At 37.8% G+C, this 23579-nt stretch overlaps 1 protein-coding gene across 1 annotated transcript; it reads right to left on the bottom strand.

Annotated features, from left to right (window-relative positions):
* Nucleotides 1-1023: 1023 nt before the first annotated feature.
* Nucleotides 1024-15237, bottom strand: TLX2 (T cell leukemia homeobox 2). The gene is made up of 3 exons (XM_056540411.1): nucleotides 14847-15237; nucleotides 2009-2246; nucleotides 1024-1916 (listed from the first exon to the last, which is right to left on the bottom strand). The coding sequence occupies exons 1-3, from the start codon at nucleotides 15235-15237 to the stop codon at nucleotides 1727-1729; spliced, it is 819 nt and encodes a 272-aa protein (XP_056396386.1). The 3' UTR covers nucleotides 1024-1726.
* Between the last annotated feature and the right edge of the window lie 8342 nt (nucleotides 15238-23579).

Here is a 23579-nt window from a genome sequence, read left to right on the forward strand (position 1 = left end):
GGAAACATAATGGGAAGTGAAGAGATGGAGACAAAGTGGAGATGGAGGAGATTAAGAAGATTAGATATTAAAGGGGCTGGAGATGAAGGAGATGGTAGAGAAGGAGAAGATTTTAGACATAAAGCAGATGAAGGAGATGGAGGAGATTAAGAAGATTAGATATTAAAGGGGCTGGAGATGAAGGAGATGGTAGAGAAGGAGAAGATTTTAGACATAAAGCAGATGAAGGAGATGGAGAAGATAAAAGGAAGCAAGGAAATGGAGGCGGGTGGAATGAAGGAGATAGAGACATGGCAGAGATGAAGGAGATAGAAACATGGCAGAGATGGAGATAGAGACATGGCAGAGATGAAGGACATAGAGACATGGCGAAAATGAAGGAGATAGAGACATGATGGAGATGAAGATAGAGACATGATGGAGATGAAGGAGATAGAGATATGATGGAGATGAAGGAGATAGAGACATGGCGGAGATGAAGATAGAGACATGATGGAGATGAAGGAGATAGAGACATGATGGAGATGAAGATAGAGACATGATGGAGATGAAGGAGATAGAGACATGATGGAGATGGAGATAGAGACATGATGGAGATGAAGGAGATAGAGACATGATGGAGATGAAGGAGAGAGAGACATGATGAAGGAGATAGAGACATGATGGAGATGAAGGAGATAGAGACATGGTGGAGATGGAGATAGAGACCTGATGGAGATGGAGACATGATGAAGATGAAGGAGATAGAGACATGGCGGAGATGGAGATAGAGACATGATGGAGATGAAGGAGATAGAGACATGGTGGAGATGGAGATAGAGACCTGATGGAGATGGAGACATGATGAAGATGAAGGAGATAGAGACATGATGGAGATGAAGGAGATAGAGACATGATGAAGATGAAGGAGATAGAGACATGATGGAGATGAAGGAGATAGAGACATAGTGGAGATGGAGACAGAGACATGATGGAGATGAAGGAGATAGAGACATAGTGGAGATGGAGACAGAGATGAAGGGAATGAAAACAATGAAGGAGATTACAGAGATTAATGACTGAGGAGATGGTGGAATAAGGAAGATGAACCAAATAGAATATTGAAAATATTGGGGATTACAGAGATGAAAGAAATGAAGAAGATGCGGAGAAGATGAAGACGACAGAGAGCATAGTGGAGATAAAGGAGGTTGAGGAGAGAGAAGGCAGAATATTGTAGAGATGAAGAATATTAGATGTTGGAGATAAGGCAGATGGTAGAGATAGTGGAGATGGAGGAGATAAAGTAAAGGAGATGAAGGAAATAGAGGAGACGAAATAGGAGTAGAGATAAAGGAGATACAGTAGATGGAGGAGCTGAACCAGATGAAGGAGATAGTGGAGATGGAGGAGGTAAGAAAGAAATGGTAGAGATATTGTAGTTTGAAGAAATGGAGGGCATGGTGAAGATGGGAGAGATGAAGCTTAGTTTAACTTAAATAAGAAAATATATAGAACGTCCACTGTACAAAACAGAAATGTTTTACTGTACAAAGTTCTGCCCATTCTCTCCCCACCACATTGTGGCCAATCTTCATGGATATCTTCTCGTTCCACAATGATGGAGTTCACTGCAAGCAGGAGGCCACCGAGCAGAGTCCAAGGTGCTCTCCATGGAGTACAGGACCAAGAACATCCTCATATCTTATATCGGATATGTCACTGGTGCCTCAGTAGAAGATCCAAGTCATAAGCCGACTGTCTCATCGGCCCACGGCTGTAGGTTCTGCAGGGCACAGAGTGAGGAGTTATGGGTACACAAAGGGTCTCGGGGAAGAGACTGCTGTAGACTTTTCTGGAAGGCTTCCTGCTGAAAATGCATCATCATACGATTTGTCTGCTGTCGCTCCGATTCCCTTTCTTCAGCCGTCTGACGTCTAAGGGACACAAACCAAACCATTACAACAGGACAAAGCCAAACAAAAGGACAAAGGGGAAGGCACGTCCTGTGCCCTCCTGGTCACCTCACCTCCATTTTGTCCTGCGGTTTTGGAACCACGTTTTGACTTGAGAGTCGCTCATACGCAGGGATTTGGCCAGAGTGGCCCTTTCGGCCGATGCCAGGTACTTCTGCCGGTGAAATCTCTTCTCCAGCTCACAGATCTGAAGACGGCTGAATGAAGTCCGAGGTTTCTTTCTCTTTGGTGGTGTGCGATTCTGATAAGGATGCCCAATCCGCCGGGACAAAGAGAAGGCCGGGAGGGCAGCTAAAATGAGAGAATATTCATAATAAAATCGCTGATCTACTGAGTGATTCACAAGATCAACAGCCTACACAAACCAATGAAAACACAACTGCCCTCGTACCCCAAGGTACATGACCTCCCACACATGAAGCTAAAAGGCATGAGAAGAAAGGACCTTCCACACAAGCTGAGGGACCAGAGAAGTGAACCTTCTACACAACAAGAGGATGGGGTCACTGGACTCCAATGGCCTCCACAGTCCCCAGATCTCATCCAATAGATCACCGCTGGGATGTGATGGAACCGGAGATTGGACGTGCAGCCAACAATTCTGCAGCAACTGTGTGATGTCATCATGTCCATTTGGAGGAACTATGTGATGTCTGGAGGAACTGTGTGATGTCATCATGTCCATAGGGAGGAGCTGTGTGATGTCATCATGTCCATATGGAGGAACTGTGTGATGTCATCATGTCCATAGGGAGGAGCTGTGTGATGTCATCATGTCCATATGGAGGAACTGTGTGATGTCATCATGTCCATATGAAGGAACTGTGTGATGTCATCATGTCCATATGGAGGAACTGTGTGATGTCATCATGTCTATATGGAGGAACTGTGTGATGTCATCATGTCTATATGGAGGAACTGTGTGATGTCATCATGTCTATATGGAGGAACTGTGTGATGTCATCATGTCCATATGGAGGAACTATGTGATGTCATCATGTCCATATGGAGGACCTGTGTGATGTCATCATGTCCATATGAAGGAACTGTGTGATGTCATCATGTCTATATGGAGGAACTGTGTGATGTCATCATGTCCATATGGAGGAACTGTGTGATGTCATCATGTCCAGATGAAGGAACTGTGTGATGTCATCATGTCTATATGGAGGAACAGTGTGATGTCATCATGTCCAGATGGCCCAAAATCTCCAGCTAGAAAGTATTCCACGAAGAATGAAGGTGAAAGGGTGTGTGGAACCACTAGGCTACCAAACCAGTTTGGCTTTAGGCCCTGCTATGGAAAAAAGTCTAAGTGTCTTCATCCTTAATCCCGCTCATGTAAGTGGAAGCTGGACTTCTGTGCCTACAGACTACCAGGGTGATCCACAAGTGTGGTTCCGGTGTGAGTAGCGACTAGCCCAGAAGCTGAGATGGTACTGATACATAGCACCAGTAGGTCAGACAGCTAAGTGTAGTCAGTGGGACAAGTCATATACAGGAGGACAGGAGGGTCAGAACAGTATGAACATTGAAGCTGACTGAAGTTATGTCCAGAGACTGCTGCCATAGTACATAGTGTGACTGCTCTTACAGTAGAGACTCCATAGTGTGACTGCTCTTACAGTAGAGACTCCATAGTGTGACTGCTCTTACAGTGGAGACTCCATAATGTGACTGCTCTTACAGTAGAGACTCCTTAGTGTGACTGCTCTTACAGTAGAGACTCCATAGTGGGACTGCTCTTACAGTATAGACTCCTTAGTGTGACTGCTCTTACAGTATAGACTCCATAGTGTGACTGCTCCTACAGTATAGACTCCATAGTGTGACTGCTCTTACAGTATAGACTCCATAGTGTGACTGATCTTACAGTAGAGGCTCCATAGTGTGACTGCTCTTACAGTATAGACTCCATAGTGTGACTGATCTTACAGTAGAGGCTCCATAGTGTGACTGCTCTTACAGTATAGACTCCATATTGTGACTGCTCTTACAGTATAGACTTCATAGTGTGACTGCTCTTACATTAGAGACTCCAGAGTGTGACTGCTCCTGCAGTAGAGACTCCATAGTGTGACTGCTCTTACATTAGAGACTCCATAGTGTGACTGCTCTTACATTAGAGACTCCAGAGTGTGACTGCTCTTATAGTAGAGACTCCATAGTGTGACTGCTCTTACATTAGAGACTCCAGAGTGTGATTGCTCTTACATTAGAGACTCCAGAATGTGATTGTTCTTACATTAGAGACTCCAGAGTGTGACTGCTCTTACATTAGAGACACCAGAGTGTGACTGCTCTTACAGTAGAGACTCCATAGTGTGACTGCTCTTACATTAGAGACTCCATAGTGTGACTGCTCTTACATTAGAGACTCCAGAGTGTGACTGCTCTTACAGTATAGACTCCATAATGTGACTGCTCTTACAGGATAGATTCCATAGTGTGACTGCTCTTACATTAGAGACTCCATAGTGTGACTGCTCTTACATTAGAGACTCCAGAGTGTGATTGCTCTTACATTAGAGACTCCAGAGTGTGACTGCTCTTACAGTAGAGACTCCATAGTGTGACTGCTCTTACATTAGAGACTCCAGAGTGTGACTGCTCTTACAGTAGAGATTCCATAGTGTGACTGCTCTTACAGTAGAGACTCCATAGCATGACTGCTCTTACAGTATAGACTCCATAATGTGACTGCTCTTACAGGATAGATTCCATAGTGTGACTTCTCTTACAGTAGAGACTCCATAGTGTGATTGCTCCTACAGTATAGACTCCATAGTTTGACTGCTCTTACAGTATAAACTTCATAATGTGACTGCTCTTACAGTAGAGACTCCATAGTGTGACTGCTCTTACAGTAGAGACTCCATAGTGTGACTGCTCTTACAGTATAGACTCCATAATGTGACTGATCTTACAGTATAGAGTCCATAGTGTGACTGCTCTTACAGTATAGACTCCATAGTGTGACTGCTCTTACAGTAGAGACTCCATAGTGTGACTGCTCTTACAGTATAGATTCCATAGTGTGACTGCTCTTACAGTATAGACTCCATAGTGTGACTGCTCTTACAGTAGAGGCTCCATAGTGTGACTGCTCTTACAGTATAGACTCCATAGTGTGACTGCTCTTACAGTATAGACTCCATAGCGTGACTGCTCTTACAGTATAGACTCCATAGTGTGACTGCTCTTACAGTAGAGACTCCATAGTGTGACTGCTCTTACAGTATAGATTCCATAGTGTGACTGCTCTTACAGTATAGATTCCATAGTGTGACTGCTCTTACAGTAGACTCCATAGTGTGACTGCTCTTACAGTAGAGACTCCATAGTGTGACTGCTCTTACAGTAGAGACTTCATAGTGTGACTGCTCTTACAGTATAGACTCCATAGTGTGACTGTTCTTACAGTAGAGACTCCATAGTGTGACTGCTCTTACAGTATAGACTTCATAGTGTGACTGTTCTTACAGTAGAGACTCCATAGTGTGACTGCTCTTACAGTAGAGACTCCATAGTGTGACTGTTCTTACAGTAGAGACTTCATGGTGTGACTGCTCTTACAGTAGAGACTCCATAGTGGGACTGCTCCTACAGTATAGATTCCATAGTGCGATTGCTCTTACAGTAGAGACTCCATATTGTGACTGCTCTTATAGTAGAGATCTCCATAGTGTGACTGCTCTTACAGTAGAGATCTCCATAGTGTGACTGCTATTACTATAGATACTCCATAGTGTGACTTCTCTTACAGTAGAGGCTTTATAGTGTGACTGCTCTTACAGTAGACTCCATAGTGTGACTGCTCTTACAGTAGACTCCATAGTGTGACTGCTCTTACAGTAGAGACTCCATAGTGTGACTGTTCTTACAGTAGAGACTTCATAGTGTGACTGCTCTTACAGTATAGACTCCATAGTGTGACTGTTCTTACAGTAGAGACTCCATAGTGTGACTGCTCTTACAGTATAGACTTCATAGTGTGACTGCTCTTACAGTATAGACTTCATAGTGTGACTGTTCTTACAGTATAGACTTCATAGTGTGACTGCTCTTACAGTATAGACTCCATAGTGTGAATGTTCTTACAGTAGAGACTCCTTAGTGTGACTGCTCTTACAGTAGAGACTCCATAGTGTGACTGCTCTTACATTAGAGACTCCATAGTGTGACTGCTCTTACAGTATAGACTACATAGTGTGACTGTTCTTACAGTAGAGACTCCATAGTGTGACTGCTCTTACATTAGAGACTCCATAGTGTGACTGTTCTTACAGTATAGACTCCATAGTGTGACTGCTCTTACAGTATAGACTTCATAGTGTGACTGCTCCTACAGTATAGACTCCATAGTGTGACTGCTCTTACAGTAGAGACTCCATATTGTGACTGCTCTTATAGTAGAGATCTCCATAGTGTGACTGCTATTACTGTAGATACTCCATAGTGTGACTGATCTTACAGTAGAGACTCCATAGTGTGACTGCTCTTACAGTAGAGACTTCATAGTGTGACTGCTCTTACAGTATAGACTCCATAGTGTGACTGTTCTTACAGTAGAGACTCCATAGTGTGACTGATCTTACAGTATATACACCATAATGTGACTGCTCTTACAGTAGAGACTCCATAGTGTGACTGCTCTTACAGTATAGACTCCATAGTGTGACTGATCTTACAGTATATACTCCATAGTGTGACTGCTCTTACAGTAGAGACTCCATAATGTGACTGTTCTTAAAGTATAGATTTCATAGTGTGACTGCTCTTACAGTAGAGACTCAATAGTGTGACTGCCCTTACAGTATATACTCCATAGTGTGACTGCTCTTACAGTAGAGACTCCATAGTGTGACTGCTCTTACAGTATATACTCCATAGTATGACTGCTCTTACAGTATAGACTCCATAGTGTGACTGCTCTTACAGTAGAAACTCCATAGTGTGACTGATCTTACAGTATAGATTTCATAGTGTGACTGCTCTTACAGTATAGACTACATAGTGTGACTGCTCTTACAGTAGAGACTCCATAGTGTGAAACCTCTTACAGTAGAGACTCCATAGTGTGACTGCTCTTACAATAGAGACTTCATAGTGTGACTGCTCTTACAGTATAGACTCCATAGTGTGACTGCTCTTACAGTATAGACTCCATAGTATGACTGCTCTTACAGTATAGACTCCATAGTGTGACTGCTCTTACAGTAGAAACTCCATAGTGTGACTGATCTTACAGTATAGATTTCATAGTGTGACTGCTCTTACAGTATAGACTCCATAGTGTGACTGCTCTTACAGTATAGACTACATAGTGTGACTGCTCTTACAGTACAGACTCCATAGTGTGACTGCTCTTACAGTAGAGACTCCATAGTGTGAAACCTCTTACAGTATAGACTCCATAGTGTGACTGCTCTTACAGTAGAGACTCCATAGTGTGACTGCTCTTACAGTATAGACTCCATAGTATGACTGCTCTTACAGTAGAGACTCCATAGTGGGACTGCTCTTACAGTAGAAATTCCATAGTGTGACTGATCTTACAGTATAGATTTCATAGTGTGACTGCTCTTACAGTATAGACTACATAGTGTGACTGCTCTTACAGTAGAGACTCCATAGTGTGACTACTCTTACAGTAGAGACTCCATAGTGTGAAACCTCTTACAGTATAGACTCCATAGTGTGACTGCTCTTACAGTAGAGACTCCATAGTGTGAAACCTCTTACAGTAGAGACTCCATAGTGTGACTGCTCTTACAGTAGAGACTCCATAGTGTGACTGCTCTTACAGTATAGACTCCATAGTGTGATTGATCTTACAGTATGGACTCCATAGTGTGACTGTTCTTATAGTAGACTCCATAGTGTGACTGCTCTTACAGTAGAGACTCCATAGTGTGACTGCTCTTACCGTATAGACTCCATAGTATGACTGCTCTTACAGTATAGACTCCATAGTGTGACTGCTCTTACAGTAGAAACTCCATAGTGTGACTGATCTTACAGTATAGATTTCATAGTGTGACTGCTCTTACAGTATATACTCCATAGTGTGACTGCTCTTACAGTAGAGACTCCATAGTGTGACTGCTCTTACAGTATAGACTCCATAGTATGACTGCTCTTACAGTATAGACTCCATAGTGTGACTGCTCTTACAGTAGAAACTCCATAGTGTGACTGATCTTACAGTATAGATTTCATAGTGTGACTGCTCTTACAGTAGAGACTCCATAGTGTGACTACTCTTACAGTAGAGACTCCATAGTGTGAAACCTCTTACAGTATAGATTCCATAGTGTGACTGCTCTTATAGAAGAAGCTCCACAGTGTGACTGCTCTTACAGTAGAGACTCCATAGTGTGACTGCTGTTACAGTAGAGACTCCATAGCGTGACTGCTCTTACAGTATAGACTCCATAGTGTGACTGCTCTTACAGTAGAGACTTCATAGTGTTACTGCTCTTACATTAGAGACTCCATAGTGTGACTGCTCTTACAGTAGAGACTCCATAGTGTGACTGCTGTTACAGTAGAGACTCCATAGCGTGACTGCTCTTACAGTATAGACTCCATTGTGTGACTGCTCTTACAGTATAGACTCCATAGTGTGACTGCTCTTATAGTAGAGACTCCATAGTGTAATTGCTCTTACATTAGAGACTCCATATTGTGACTGCTCTTACAGTATAGACTCCATAGTGTGACTGCTCTTACAGTATAAACTCCATAGTGTGATTACTCTTACAGTATAGACTCCATAGTGTGACTGCTCTTACAGTATAGACGCCATAGTGTGACTGCTCTTACAGTACAATCTCCATAGTGTGACTGCTCTTACAGTAGAGACTCCATAGTCTGACTGCTCTTACAGTAGAGACTCCATAGTGTGGCTGCTCTTACAGTATAGACTCCATAGTGTGACTGCCCTTACAGTATAGACTCCATAGTGTGACTGCTCTTACAGTAGAGACTCCATAGTGTGACTGCTCTTACAGTATAGACTCCATAATGTGACTGATCTTACAGTATAGATTCCATAGTGTGACTGCTCTTACAGTAGAAACTCCATATTGTGACTGCTCTTACAGTATAGACTCCATAGTGTGACTGCTCTTACAGTAGAGAATCCATAGTGTGAGTGCTCTTACAGTAGAGAATCCATAGTGTGACTGCTCTTACAGTAGAGGCTCCATAGTGTGACTGCTCTTACAGTAGAGAATACATATTGTGACTGCTCTTACAGTAGAGGCTCCATAGTGTGACTGCTCTTACAGTAGAGGCTCCATAGTGTGACTGATCTTACAGTAGAGAATCCATAGTGTGACTGTTCTTACAGTAGAGGCTCCATAGTGTGACTGCTCTTACAATAGAGAATCCATAGTGTGACTGCTCTTAAAGTAGAGAATCCATAGTGTGACTGCTCTTATAGTAGAGGCTCCATAGTGTGACTGCTCTTACAATAGAGAATCCATAGTGTGAGTGCTCTTACAGTAGAGAATCCATAGTGTCACTGCTTTTACAGTAGAGGCTCTACAGTGTGACTGCTCTTACAGTAGAGAATCCATAGTGTGACTGCTCTTACAGTAGAGGCTCCATAGTGTGACCGTTCTTACAGTAGAGGCTCCATAGTGTGACTGCTCTTACAGTAGAGACTCCATAGTGTGACTGCTCTTACAGTAGAGAATCCATAGTGTGACTGCTCTTACAGTATGGATTCCATAGTGTGACTGCTCTTACAGTATAGACTCCATAGTGTGACTGCTCTTACAGAAGAGACTCCATAGTGTGACTGCTCTTACAGTATAGACTCCATAGTGTGACTGCTCTTACAGTAGAGACTCCATAGTGTGACTGCTCTTACAGTATAGACTCCATAGTGTGACTGCTCTTACAGTAGAGGCTCCATAGTGTGACTGCTCATACAGTACAGACTCCATAGTGTGACTGCTCTTACAGTACAGACTCCATAGTGTGACTGATCTTACAGTATAGACTCCATAGTGTGACTGCTCATACAGTATAGACTCCATAGTGTGACTGCTCTTACAGTATAGACTCCATAGTGTGACTGCTCATACAGTATAGACTCCATAATGTGACTGCTCATACAGTATAGACTCCATAGTGTGTCTGCTCTTACAGTATAGACTCCATAGTGTGACTGCTCATACAGTATAGACTCCATAATGTGACTGCTCATACAGTATAGACTCCATAGTGTGACTGCTCTTACAGTAGAGAATCCATAGTGTGACTTCCCTTCAGCACCACTCTCTATCCTGTAGAGATAGCAGTCGCCATTTTGGTACAGATGTATTTATGTAAATTACACTGAATGTTGATATATGTGTAATTCACATTGTGATCAGAAGGGGGCAGTGGCCAGTTACCACATATCATCCCACTGGACAACTCCAGAACTGATATCTGTACAGATCAGATTCCCAGAACATTAAACAGAGAAAAGAAAATATAATTATCATCCGATAACACTCCAATAAATTCATATATAGCCTATATAATCCGCATATACTGGATATAACATAATATAATCCCATATACTGGATATAACACAATATAATCCCATATACTGGATATAACACAATATATATAGATAATATAATCCCCATATACTACAGATAACACAATATATATAGATAATATAATCCCATATACTACAGATAACACAATATATATTGATAATACAATCCCATATACTACAGATAACACAATATATTCATATATAGATAATATAATCCCATATACTACAGATAACACAATATATTCATATATAGATAATATAATCCCCATATACTACAGATAACACAATATATTTATATATAGATAATATAATCCCATATACTACAGATAACACAATATATTCATATATAGATAATATAATCCCATATACTACAGATAACACAATATATATATAGATAATATACGGTAATCCCTATATACTACAGATAACACAATATATTCATATATAGAGAATATAATACCATATACTACAGATAACACAATATATTTATATATAGATAATATACGGTAATCCCTATATACTACAGATAACACAATATATTCATATATAGAGAATATAATCCCCATATACTACAGATAACACAATATATTCATATATAGATAATATAATCCCCATATACTACAGATAACACAATATATTCATATATAGATAATATAATCCCCATATACTACAGATAACACAATATATTCATATATAGATAATATAATCCCCATATACTACAGATAACACAATATATATAGAGATAATATAATCCCATATACTACAGATAACACAATATATATAGATAATTTAATCCCCATATACTACAGATAACACAATATATTCATATATAGATAATATAATCCCCATATACAACAGATAACACAATATATTCATATATAGATAATATAATCCCATATACTACAGATAACACAATATATTCATATATAGATAATATAATCCCCATATACTACAGATAACACAATATATTCATATATAGATAATATATCCCATATACTACAGATAACACAATATATTCATCTATAGATAATATAATCCCATATACTACAGATAACACAATATATTCATATATAGATAATATAATCCCATATACTACAGATAACACAATATATTCATATATAGATTATATAACCCCATATACTACAGATAACACAATATATTCATAAATAGATAATATAATCCTATATACTACAGATAACACAATATATTCATATCTAGATAATATAATCCCATATACTACAGATAGCACAATATATTTATATATAGATAATATAATCCCATATACTACAGATAACACAATATATTCATATATAAATAATATAATCCCATATACTACAGATAACACAATATAGTCATATATATATAGATAATATAATCCTATATACTACAGATAACACAATATATTCATATATAGATAATATAATCCCATATACTACAGATAACACAATATATTCATATATAGATAATATAATCCCATATACTACAGATAACACAATATATATATATAATATAATCCCATATACTACAGATAACACAATATATTCATATATAGATAATATAATCCCATATACTACAGATAACACAATATATATATATATAATATAATCCCATATACTACAGATAACACAATATATTCATATATAGATAATATAATCCCATATACTACAGATAACACAATATATTCATCTATAGATAATATAATCCCATATACTACAGATAACACAATATATTCATATATAGATAATATAATCCCATATACTACAGATAACACAATATATTCATATATAGATAATATAACCCCATATACTACAGATAACACAATATATTCATATACAGATAATATAATCCTATATACTACAGATAACACAATATATTCATATATAGATAATATAATCCCATATACTACAGATAACACAATATATTCATATATAGATAATATAATCCCATATACTACAGATAACACAATATATTCATATATAGATAATATAATCCCATATACTACAGATAACACAATATATTCATATATAGATAATATAACCCCATATACTACAGATAACACAATATATTCATAAATAGATAATATAATCCTATATACTACAGATAACACAATATATTCATATCTAGATAATATAATCCCATATACTACAGATAACACAATATATTTATATATAGATAATATAATCCCATATACTACAGATAACACAATATATTCATATATAGATAATATAACCCCATATACTACAGATAACACAATATATTCATATCTAGATAATATAATCCCCGTATACTACAGATAACACAATATATTCATAAATAGATAATATAATCCTATATACTACAGAAAACACAATATATTCATATCTAGATAATATAATCCCATATACTACAGATAACACAATATATTTATATATAGATAATATAATCCCATATACTACAGATAACACAATATATTCATATATAGATAATATAATCCTATATACTACAGATAACACAATATATTCATATCTAGATAATATAATCCCATATACTACAGATAACACAATATATTCATATATAGATAATATAATCCCATATACTACAGATAACACAATATATTCATATATAGATAATATAATCCCATATACTACAGATAACACAATATATTCATATATATATAGATAATATAATCCCCATATACTACAGATAACACAATATATTCATATATAGATAATATAATCCCCGTATACTACAGATAACACAATATATTCATATATAGATAATATAATCCCATATACTACAGATAACACAATATATTCATAGATAGATAATATAATCCCTATATACTACAGATAACACAATATATATATATATATATATATATATATATATATATATACATATATATATATATATAATATAATCCCATATACTACAGATAACACAATATATTCATATATAGATAATATAATCCCCATATACAACAGATAACACAATATATTCATATATAGATAATATAATCCCATATACTACAGATAACACAATATATATATATAATATAATCCCATATACTACAGATAACACAATATATTCATATATAGATAATATAATCCCATATACTACAGATAACACAATATATTCATATACAGATAATATAATCCCATATACTACAGATAACACAATATATTCATATATAGATAATATAATCCCATATACTACAGATAACACAATATATTCATATACAGATAATATAATCCCATATACTACAGATAACACAATATATTCATATATAGATAATATAATCCCATATACTACAGATAACACAATATATTCATATACAGATAATATAATCCCCATATACTACAGATAACACAATATATTCATATATAGATAATATAATCCCATATACTACAGATAACACAATATATTCATATATAGATAATATAATCCCATATACTACAGATAACACAATATATTCATATATAGATAATATAATCCCATATACTACAGATAACACAATATATTGATATATAGATAATATAATCCCCATATACTACAGATAACACAATATATTCATATATATAGATAATATAATCCCCATATACTACAGATAACACAATATATTCATATATAGATAATATAATCCCTATATAATACAGATAACACAATATATTCATATATAGATAATATAATCCCATATACTACAGATAACACAATATATTCATAGATAGATAATATAATCCCTATATACTACAGATAACACAATATATTCATATATAGATAATATAATCCCATATACTACAGATAACACAATATATTCATATATAGATAATATAATCCCATATACTACAGATAACACAATATATTCATATATAGATAATATAATCCCATATACTACAGATAACACAATATATTCATATATAGATAATATAATCCCATATACTACAGATAACACAATATATTTATATATAGATAATATAATCCCATATACTACAGATAACACAATATATTCATATATAGATAATATAACCCCATATACTACAGATAACACAATATATTCATAAATAGATAATATAATCCCTATATACTACAGATAACACAATATATTCATATCTAGATAATATAATCCCATATACTACAGATAACACAATATATTCATATATAGATAATATAATCCCATATACTACAGATATTCTCATATATATCTAATGTAATCCCCCACTTCCTAGTCACAGAACCCCAGTAAATATCTATCTATCTATCTATCTATCAATATTCTCAGCTCTGGGAGATAATCCCCATTACCCAGCATCATCCCCGCCCCGCTTCTGTTACCCCGTCACCCTCCTCACCTGTCATCCTCTCTTTTGGGGATCTTCTGCTACTCTCCATCCATGGGAACGTGAGTGCGGAGAATCCTGTCATTCTTGCCACTGTGGGTAGGGTTGGGGCCCCTTGTGTGGGGACCACCTGTGGTAGGGGCCTGTGAGCAGGGACTCTTATCACCCCCCCTGGTCGGACATTGACGTTCATGCTGACATCCATCCTCATGTTTAGGCTGTAAGACGAGTTGGCTGGACCAAACATGGCACAGTAGGCACCAGCTCCGTGATGCTCAGGCTCCTCTGCCCTTGGGTACGGGCATCCTGCAGTCTGCTCTGGACTATTCAGGATCTGGTCAATGCCAAAGCTAATGGGTTCATGGTGGCTTGTTGAGTCTTGGGCCATGTCCAGGAGATCCATGAAGCTTTGGCTAGGAAGATTGTCTCCAAATTGGTTATGGCTGGTGCCTTATGGAACACTATGGGATTGTTTAGGATTAAGTCCAGGGTGGGGGGTACTCAGGCCACACGATGAATATTATGGATGCGGAGATACTACTCAAATTTAGTCACCTGACAACGTAAAGAAGGCAATGAAGAGAATTCAGATCTAGCGGGAACGCAGATGACGAGCACAGGGAATCACACCATTCTGGTGCAGCACAACATGGTTTTGGTGGGAAACCGGATGGGACTAGAACATTAGTGATGTGGTGTCCTGAGGTTCTCATTGGTTGAAGACCACAGATCTCCTCTTCGAAGGACAATGTTCGGCACAGTTATGAGATTTGGCCTTAGTTGGGATTCATGACTGGAAACCAAAACGGTTCACATTCTACACCCCAAATAACAGTATTCCACTTTGGGTGCTCAGCAGCTTTTAGATTTTTTGGAGAAGGCCACCAAGTGCTTAGGTGCCCCAGGGAAAAGTTCTACTAGATGTCAAAGGAAAAAACTCAGAAAGTGTCTTTAGTGTTCAGATGTGTTGGAAGACAATGCTGAAAGCCCAGTTGTGTTAGAGGACAATGAGCTGGTGGGAAAATGCAGGCAACATGACCGACTACTGCACTCTGAGGGAGCCACTCATTGTAGTCCCAGATACTAAGTGCGGGTCCTAGATATGTTCCTTCCTCAGTTTTGCTGCCGTGACCCTTGGTGTCCACCAGGTATCCCCGGTTCAAGTCACATCTTGTTCATACAACCCATAAGCATTGAGAAGAGTTGTCTCATGTGGGATCTGTGTTGGAGGAAGAACCTTCAAGAAGACAGAAAGGAGTAGATGACTCATAATCCTTGGAGTTTAATGTGTCGTAGACTTCTGGCTTAAATCCTCCTGACCACCGAGACAAGCGGCCAAGTGGGCTCCGGACATTGTCCTTCTTTTGCTGGTCACTGATACGGTGCCACAGATGAGGTATCTTTCCAGTGCTGGGTCCTCAAGATACTGCTGACCTCTAACACTTTGTCCTCTACTAGGGCCAAGTCCTGCACCTCTATAACAGTGTTCTCAACCAGGGTAAGGTCCGACTCCTCTATAACATTGACCTCCACTAGGGTAAGGTCCGACTCCTCTATAATATTGATCTCCACCAGGGTAAGGTCTCACTCCTCTATAACATTGTCCTCCACCAGGATCAGTACCTGCACCTCTTTAACATTGTCCTCCACCAGGATCAGTTCCTGCACCTCTTTAACATTGACCTCCACAAGGGTAAGGTCTCACTCCTCTAAAACATTGACCTCCACCAGGGTAAAGTCTGACTCTTCTATAACATTTCCCTCCACTAGGGCCAGGTCCTGCTCCTCTATAGCATTGTCCTACACCAGGGTCTCGTCTCGCTTCTCTATAACACTTCTGTCCTCCACCAGGGTAAGTCTCGAACTATAACATTTCTGTCCTCCACCAGGGTCAGGTCTCACTGCTCTATAACCTTGTCCTCCACCAGGGTCAGGTCTCACTCCTCTATAACCTTGTCCTCCACCAGGGTCAGGTCTCACTCCTCTATAACCTTGTCCTCCACCAAGGTCAGGTCTCACTCCTCTATAACCTTGTCCTCCACCAGGGTCAGGTCTCACTCCTCTATAACCTTGTCCTCCACCAGGGTCAGGTCTTGAACTATAACATTTCTGTCCTCCACTAGGGTCACGTCTCACTCATATATAACGTTGTCCTCCACCAGGGTCAGGTCTAACTCCTATATAACATTGTCCTCCACCAGGGTCAGGTCTCACTCCTATATAATGTTGTCCTCCACCTGGGTCAGGTCTCACTCCTCTATAACCTTGTCCTCAACCAGGGTCAGGTCTCACTCCTCTAACATTTCTGTCCTCCACCGGGATCAGGTCTCGCTCCTCTAGAACATTAATATCCTCCACCAGGGTCAGGTCTTGCACCTCTATAACACTTCTTTCCCCCACTGGGGTCAAGTCTCGCACCTCTATAACATTTCTGTCCTCCACAAGGGTCAGTTCTCACTCCTCTATAACATTTCTGTCCTCCACCAGGGTCAAGTCTCACTCCTCTATAACATTTCTGTCCTCCACCAGGGTCAGGTCTCGCACCTCTTTAACATTGTCTTCCACCAGGGTCAGTTCTCGCTCCTCTATAACATTGTCCTCCACTAGGGTCAGGTCTCACTCCTCTATAACCTTGTCCTCCACCAGGGTCAGGTATCACTCCTCTATAATATTTCTGTGCTCCACCAGGGCCAGGTCTCACTCCTCTATAACATTGTCCTCCACCAGGGCCAGGTCTCACTCCTCTATAACATTGTCCTCCACCAGGGTCAGGTCTCGCTCATCTAGAACATTACTGTTCTCCACCGGGGTCAGGTCGTGCTCCTCTAGAACATTTCTGTCCTCCACCAGGGTCAGGTCTCTCCTCTAGAACATTACTGTCCTCCACCAGGATCAGGTCTCTCCTCTAGAACATTACTGTCCTCCACCAGGATCAGGTCTCTCCTCTAGAACATTACTGTCCTCCACCGGGGTCAGGTCTCGCTCCTCTAGAACATTTCTGTCCTCCACCGGGGTCAGGTTTCTCTCCTCTAGAACATTTCTGTCCTCCACCAGAGTCAGGTCTCTCTCCTCCAGAACATTACTGTCCTCCACTGGAGTCAGGTCTCGCTCCTCTAGAACATTTCTGTCATCCACCGGGGTCAGGTCTCGCTCCTCTAGAACATTTCTGTCCTCCACTGGGTCAGGTCTCGCTTCTCTAGAAAATGTCTGTCCTCCAGTGGATCCAGCTCCTGTATTACACTGCTATCCGAGGTCTTCTCCTCTGTCCTGGACGGGGACCGGCTCACACAATAATCTTCAGTCTGTCCTGGAAATCACATAAACCAAAGACCAAAAACATCCCCCCCCCCCCCCCCCCCCCCTTCAACATCCAGCGGGAGGGTCTTCAACTTTAACCCATTTTCCACTGGACAGGACAGAGGATGAGAGGAGCAGACACAGTATGAACAGCGACGACATTCATCATGAGGGCAGGACGGATCCATGAAAAAAATACCAATGCTATGAGACATTATCATACATAGTATAATTATTATATATATCGTTATCATACATAGTATTATAATTAGATATACCGTTATCACACATAGTATTATTATTAGGTATACCGTTATCACACATAGTATAATTATTAGATATATCGTTATCATACATAGTATTATTATTAGGTATACCGTTATCATACATAGTATTATTATTAGGTATACGGTAATCACACATAGTATTATTATTAGATATACCGTTATCACACATAGTATTATTATTAGATATACCGTTATCACACATAGTATTATTATTAGATATATCGTTATCACACATAGTATTATTATTAGGTATACCGTTATTACACATAGTATTATTATTAGGTATACCGTAATCACACATAGTATTATTATTAGATATACCGTTATCACACATAGTATAATTATTAGGTATACCGTTATCACACATAGTATTATTATTAGATATACCGTAATCACACATAGTATTATTATTAGGTATACCGTTATCACACATAGTATTATTATTAGATATACCGTTATCACACATAGTATTATTATTAGGTATACCGTTATCACACATAGTATTATTATTAGGTATACCGTTATCACACATAGTATTATTATTAGATATACCGTTATCACACATAGTATTATTATTAGGTATACCGTTATCACACATAGTATTATTATTAGATATACCGTAATCACACATAGTATTATTATTAGGTATACCGTTATTACACATAGTATTATTATTAGATATACCGTTATCACACATAGTATAATTTTTAGATATACCGTTATCACACATAGTATTATTCTTAGGTATACCGTTATTACACATAGTATTATTATTAGATATACCGTTATCACACATAGTATTATTATTAGGTATACCGTTATTACACATAGTATTATTATTAGATATACCGTTATCACACATAGTATAATTTTTAGATATACCGTTATCACACATAGTATTATTCTTAGGTATACCGTTATTACACATAGTATTATTATTAGATATACCGTTATCACACATAGTATTATTATTAGATATACCATTATTACACATAGTATTATTATTAGATATACCGTTATCACACATAGTATTATTATTAGGTATACCATTATTACACATAGTATTATTATTAGGTATACCGTTATCACACATAGTATTATTATTAGGTATACCATTATTACACATAGTATTATTATTAGGTATACCATTATTACACATAGTATTATTATTAGATATACCGTTTTCATACATAGTATAATTATTAGATATACCGTTATCACACATAGTATAATTATTAGATATACCGTTATCACACATAGTATTATTATTAGATATACCGTTATCACACATAGTATTATTATTAGGTATACCGTTATTACACATAGTATTATTATTAACCTTATCAGTAATAATAGTATAACATAATAATTATGGGAATAACAATTATAATATAACAACAAGAATATTCATCCTAATAATAATTATAGGAATATTCGTAAAAGTAAAATTAATTATAAAAAAATAATAATAATAAATAAAATCAAATAATAATAGTAATATTAATGAAAATAAAGCTACTTTATAAAATAACAATATTATTTTTATTTAAAAAAGTATGACTTTTATTATTTTTATTTATTATTATTAAAAACAACAATAATAATTGTAATAATCTATTATGTTTGACATCAATATCCCTCCTAAAACAGTAGTACTAATAATAATAATAATAATAGAAGTATTACAAATAATGACAATATAAGAACTACTAATTATAATAACACAAACACCAGCAATAATACTATTACAGCAAAAATACTACTAAATGAATATTAAAAACATTGACAACAATTATACTGCTAAAAATCCTAGCAATACCAGCAGCAGTATGGTAATAATAACAACAATAACACCACAATACCATAGTAATTATTGTAACAAGATTAATAGGAATAATACTACGAAGACTAAAAACGAATAGGAATAAAAGCATCAATACTTCCCCTAGTATCATAATAACACAAACAATAATAATACTACTTCAATAATACTTTGTCTACTACTATATAATAATAATAATAATATATATACTACATAAATAATAATAATAGTTATTATTATTATTTTCATTATTTTATTAGTACTACTATATAATAATATACTACATAAATAATAATAATAATAGTTATTATTATTATTTTCTTTATTTTATTAGTACTACTATATAACAAAAATGTATAATAATCATAATAATTATCTTTATTATTAGTAGTAGTAGTAGTATTAGTAAGATTAATATTAATAATAATATTACAGCTAATAATAAAAAGAATACAACCTTTAATACTAATAACAACAGTTGATCTATTTCTACAAACAATGACAACAACAAACGCTACTTTCTACTAAAATTAATTATAATAACGATAATAATGACAAGAAAATAAAACGACTAGTATCTAATAACTCAACAACAAAACAATAATAAGAACATAAACATGACAATTATTAATACAAACAATAATAACAGTAACTAGGAATAATAATGACAATATGGGAAAATAAATGTCACTTTATCACTTCTACTACTAATGATAATAGCAACAACAACTGTAAAATAAGAATGAAAACAATAAAAATAACATGAAGAAGAAGAAGATTTTATACATACATTTTTATATTTTATTTATTATTATATTTTATTCACATTTGTTTCCTCTTTTTATTTTGCTTTCTGAATAAGACTTTGGATTTACAATGTAACTCAGTTCTCCCTTAGTCCCACCAACAGCTCAGTATATGGGGGGGGGGGGGGGGATCCTCTCTGATCAAATGATTCATTCTAGAAGAAATACATTGAGGCTTATATTCAGAAACAACTTTATATTCCTTCACACAGTGAGGCACAACACCCTTGGTGGTTATTGTCACTTTTGAAAGGCACTTACAGTGACGGTTACAGTGTCTAGAAGGGATACAGCTTGATACTCCGTCAGAAAGTCGGCAGTAAAACGGCAGTAACAAAATCCTATACGGCCGTTATTTTGTGAACTATTTCTTCTGTCACAAAAAAAATGGCCGTTATTAAAGGGTACCTCTCATGAAAAAAACTTTTGATATATTATAGATTAATGTATGCAGAATAACTTTCCAATTGCATGTTTTTAAAAAATATGCTTCTTTCTATTTAATTTTCCACTTTGAAGAAATGACCACTAGGGGTCTCCCTACCAGTCCTGGCAGCAAGCATTTCAGACTCATGCTGGAGTCCTAAACACTACGAGCTGCCAGTCTGCTTTGTTCACAAAGGAGAACACTCAGAGCGGCCAGCCTGCTTTGTTCACAGCCTGTTTGGCTGTGAACAAAGCAGGCTGGCAGCTCTGAGTGTTTAGGACTCCAGCATGAGTCAGAAATGCTTGCTGCCAGGACTGATCGGGAAAAATACAATAGAAAGAAGCATATTTTTCATTAACATGCTATTGGAAAGTTATTCAACATTCATTAATCTAAAATATATCAAAAGTTTATTTGATGAGAGGCACCCTTTAATAACGGGCTATAACGGGTTAAAACGGCTATTAGAAAAATCCCATAGACTATAATGGGACTTTCTAACGGCCGTATAGGATTTTGTAACTGCCGATTTTCTGACAGAACTCCGAAAACGGAGTAATTATGTAGTGTAAAAGGGGCCTAAGGCCCCTTTCACACTACATAATTACTCTGTTTTCGGAACTGGAACTTTAGCAGAGACACATCCAAACATCTCTGCTGATGGTTACAGTCTCTGGCAGAGGTACACAGCTTGATGGTTTCTCTTTCACATGGTGTTTTCTCTCGCTTTATGAGGTACATTAGCATGATGGTTACAGTCTCTAGCAGAGGTACATTAGCATGATGGTTACAGTCTCTAGCAGAGGTGCATTAGCATGATGGTTACAGTCTCTAGCAGAGGTACATTAGCATGATGGTTACAGTCTCTAGCAGAGGTACATTAGCATGATGGTTACAGTCAGGCCCGTCGCTACAGGACAGGCAAACCAAGCAATTGCTTGGGGCCCCGAGCTGGCTGGGGGGGGCCCCGAGCACGGGGGGGAACTATACTGCACCTAATTTGGGGAGCTATACTGCACCTAATGTGGGGAGCTATACTGCACCTAATGTGGGAGATCTATACTGCACCTAATGTGGGGGAACTTTACAGCACCTAATGTGGGGGAACTATACTGCACCTAATGTGGGGGAACTATACTGCACCTAATGTGGGGAGCTATACTGCACCTAATGTGGGAGATCTATACTGCACCTAATGTGGGGGAACTGTATAGCACCTAATGTGGGGGAACTATACTGCCTAATGTGGGGGAACTATGCTGCACCTAATTTATGAGGTACATTAGCATGATGGTTACAGTCTCTAGCAGAGGTACATTAGCATGATGGTTACAGTCTCTAGCAGAGGTACATTAGCATGATGGTTACAGTCTCTAGCAGAGGTACATTAGCATGATGGTTACAGTCTCTAGCAGAGGTATATTAGAATGATGGTTACAGTCAGGCCCGTCGCTACAGGACAGGCAAACCAAGCAATTGCTTGGGGCCCCGAGCTGGCTGGGGGGCCCCGAGCACGGGGGGGGGGGGAACTATACTGCACCTAATTTGGGGAGCTATACTGCATCTAATGTGGGGAGCTATACTGCACCTAATGTGGGAGATCTATACTGCACCTAATGTGGGGGAACTGTACGGGCCTAATGTGGGGAAACTATACTGCCTAATGTGGGGGAACTATACTGCACCTAATTTGGGGAACTATACTGCACCTAATGTGGGGAGCTATACTGCACCTAATGTGGGAGATCTATACTGCACCTAATGTGGGGGAACTGTACAGCACCTAATGTGGGGGAACTATACTGCCTAATGTGGGGGAACTATACTGCACCTAATGTGGGGGAACTATACTGCCTAATGTGGGCGAACTATACTGCACCTAATATGGGGAGCTATACTGCACCTAATGTGGGAGATCTATACTGCACCTAATGTGGGGGAACTGTATAGCACCTAATGTGGGGGAACTATACTGCCTAATGTGGGGGAACTATGCTGCACCTAATTTATGAGGTACATTAGCATGATGGTTACAGTCTCTAGCAGAGGTACATTAGCATGATGGTTACAGTCTCTAGCAGAGGTACATTAGCATGATGGTTACAG

Source organism: Hyla sarda, chromosome 1 (assembly GCF_029499605.1).
Source record: "Hyla sarda isolate aHylSar1 chromosome 1, aHylSar1.hap1, whole genome shotgun sequence".
Lineage (NCBI taxonomy): Eukaryota > Metazoa > Chordata > Amphibia > Anura > Hylidae > Hyla > Hyla sarda.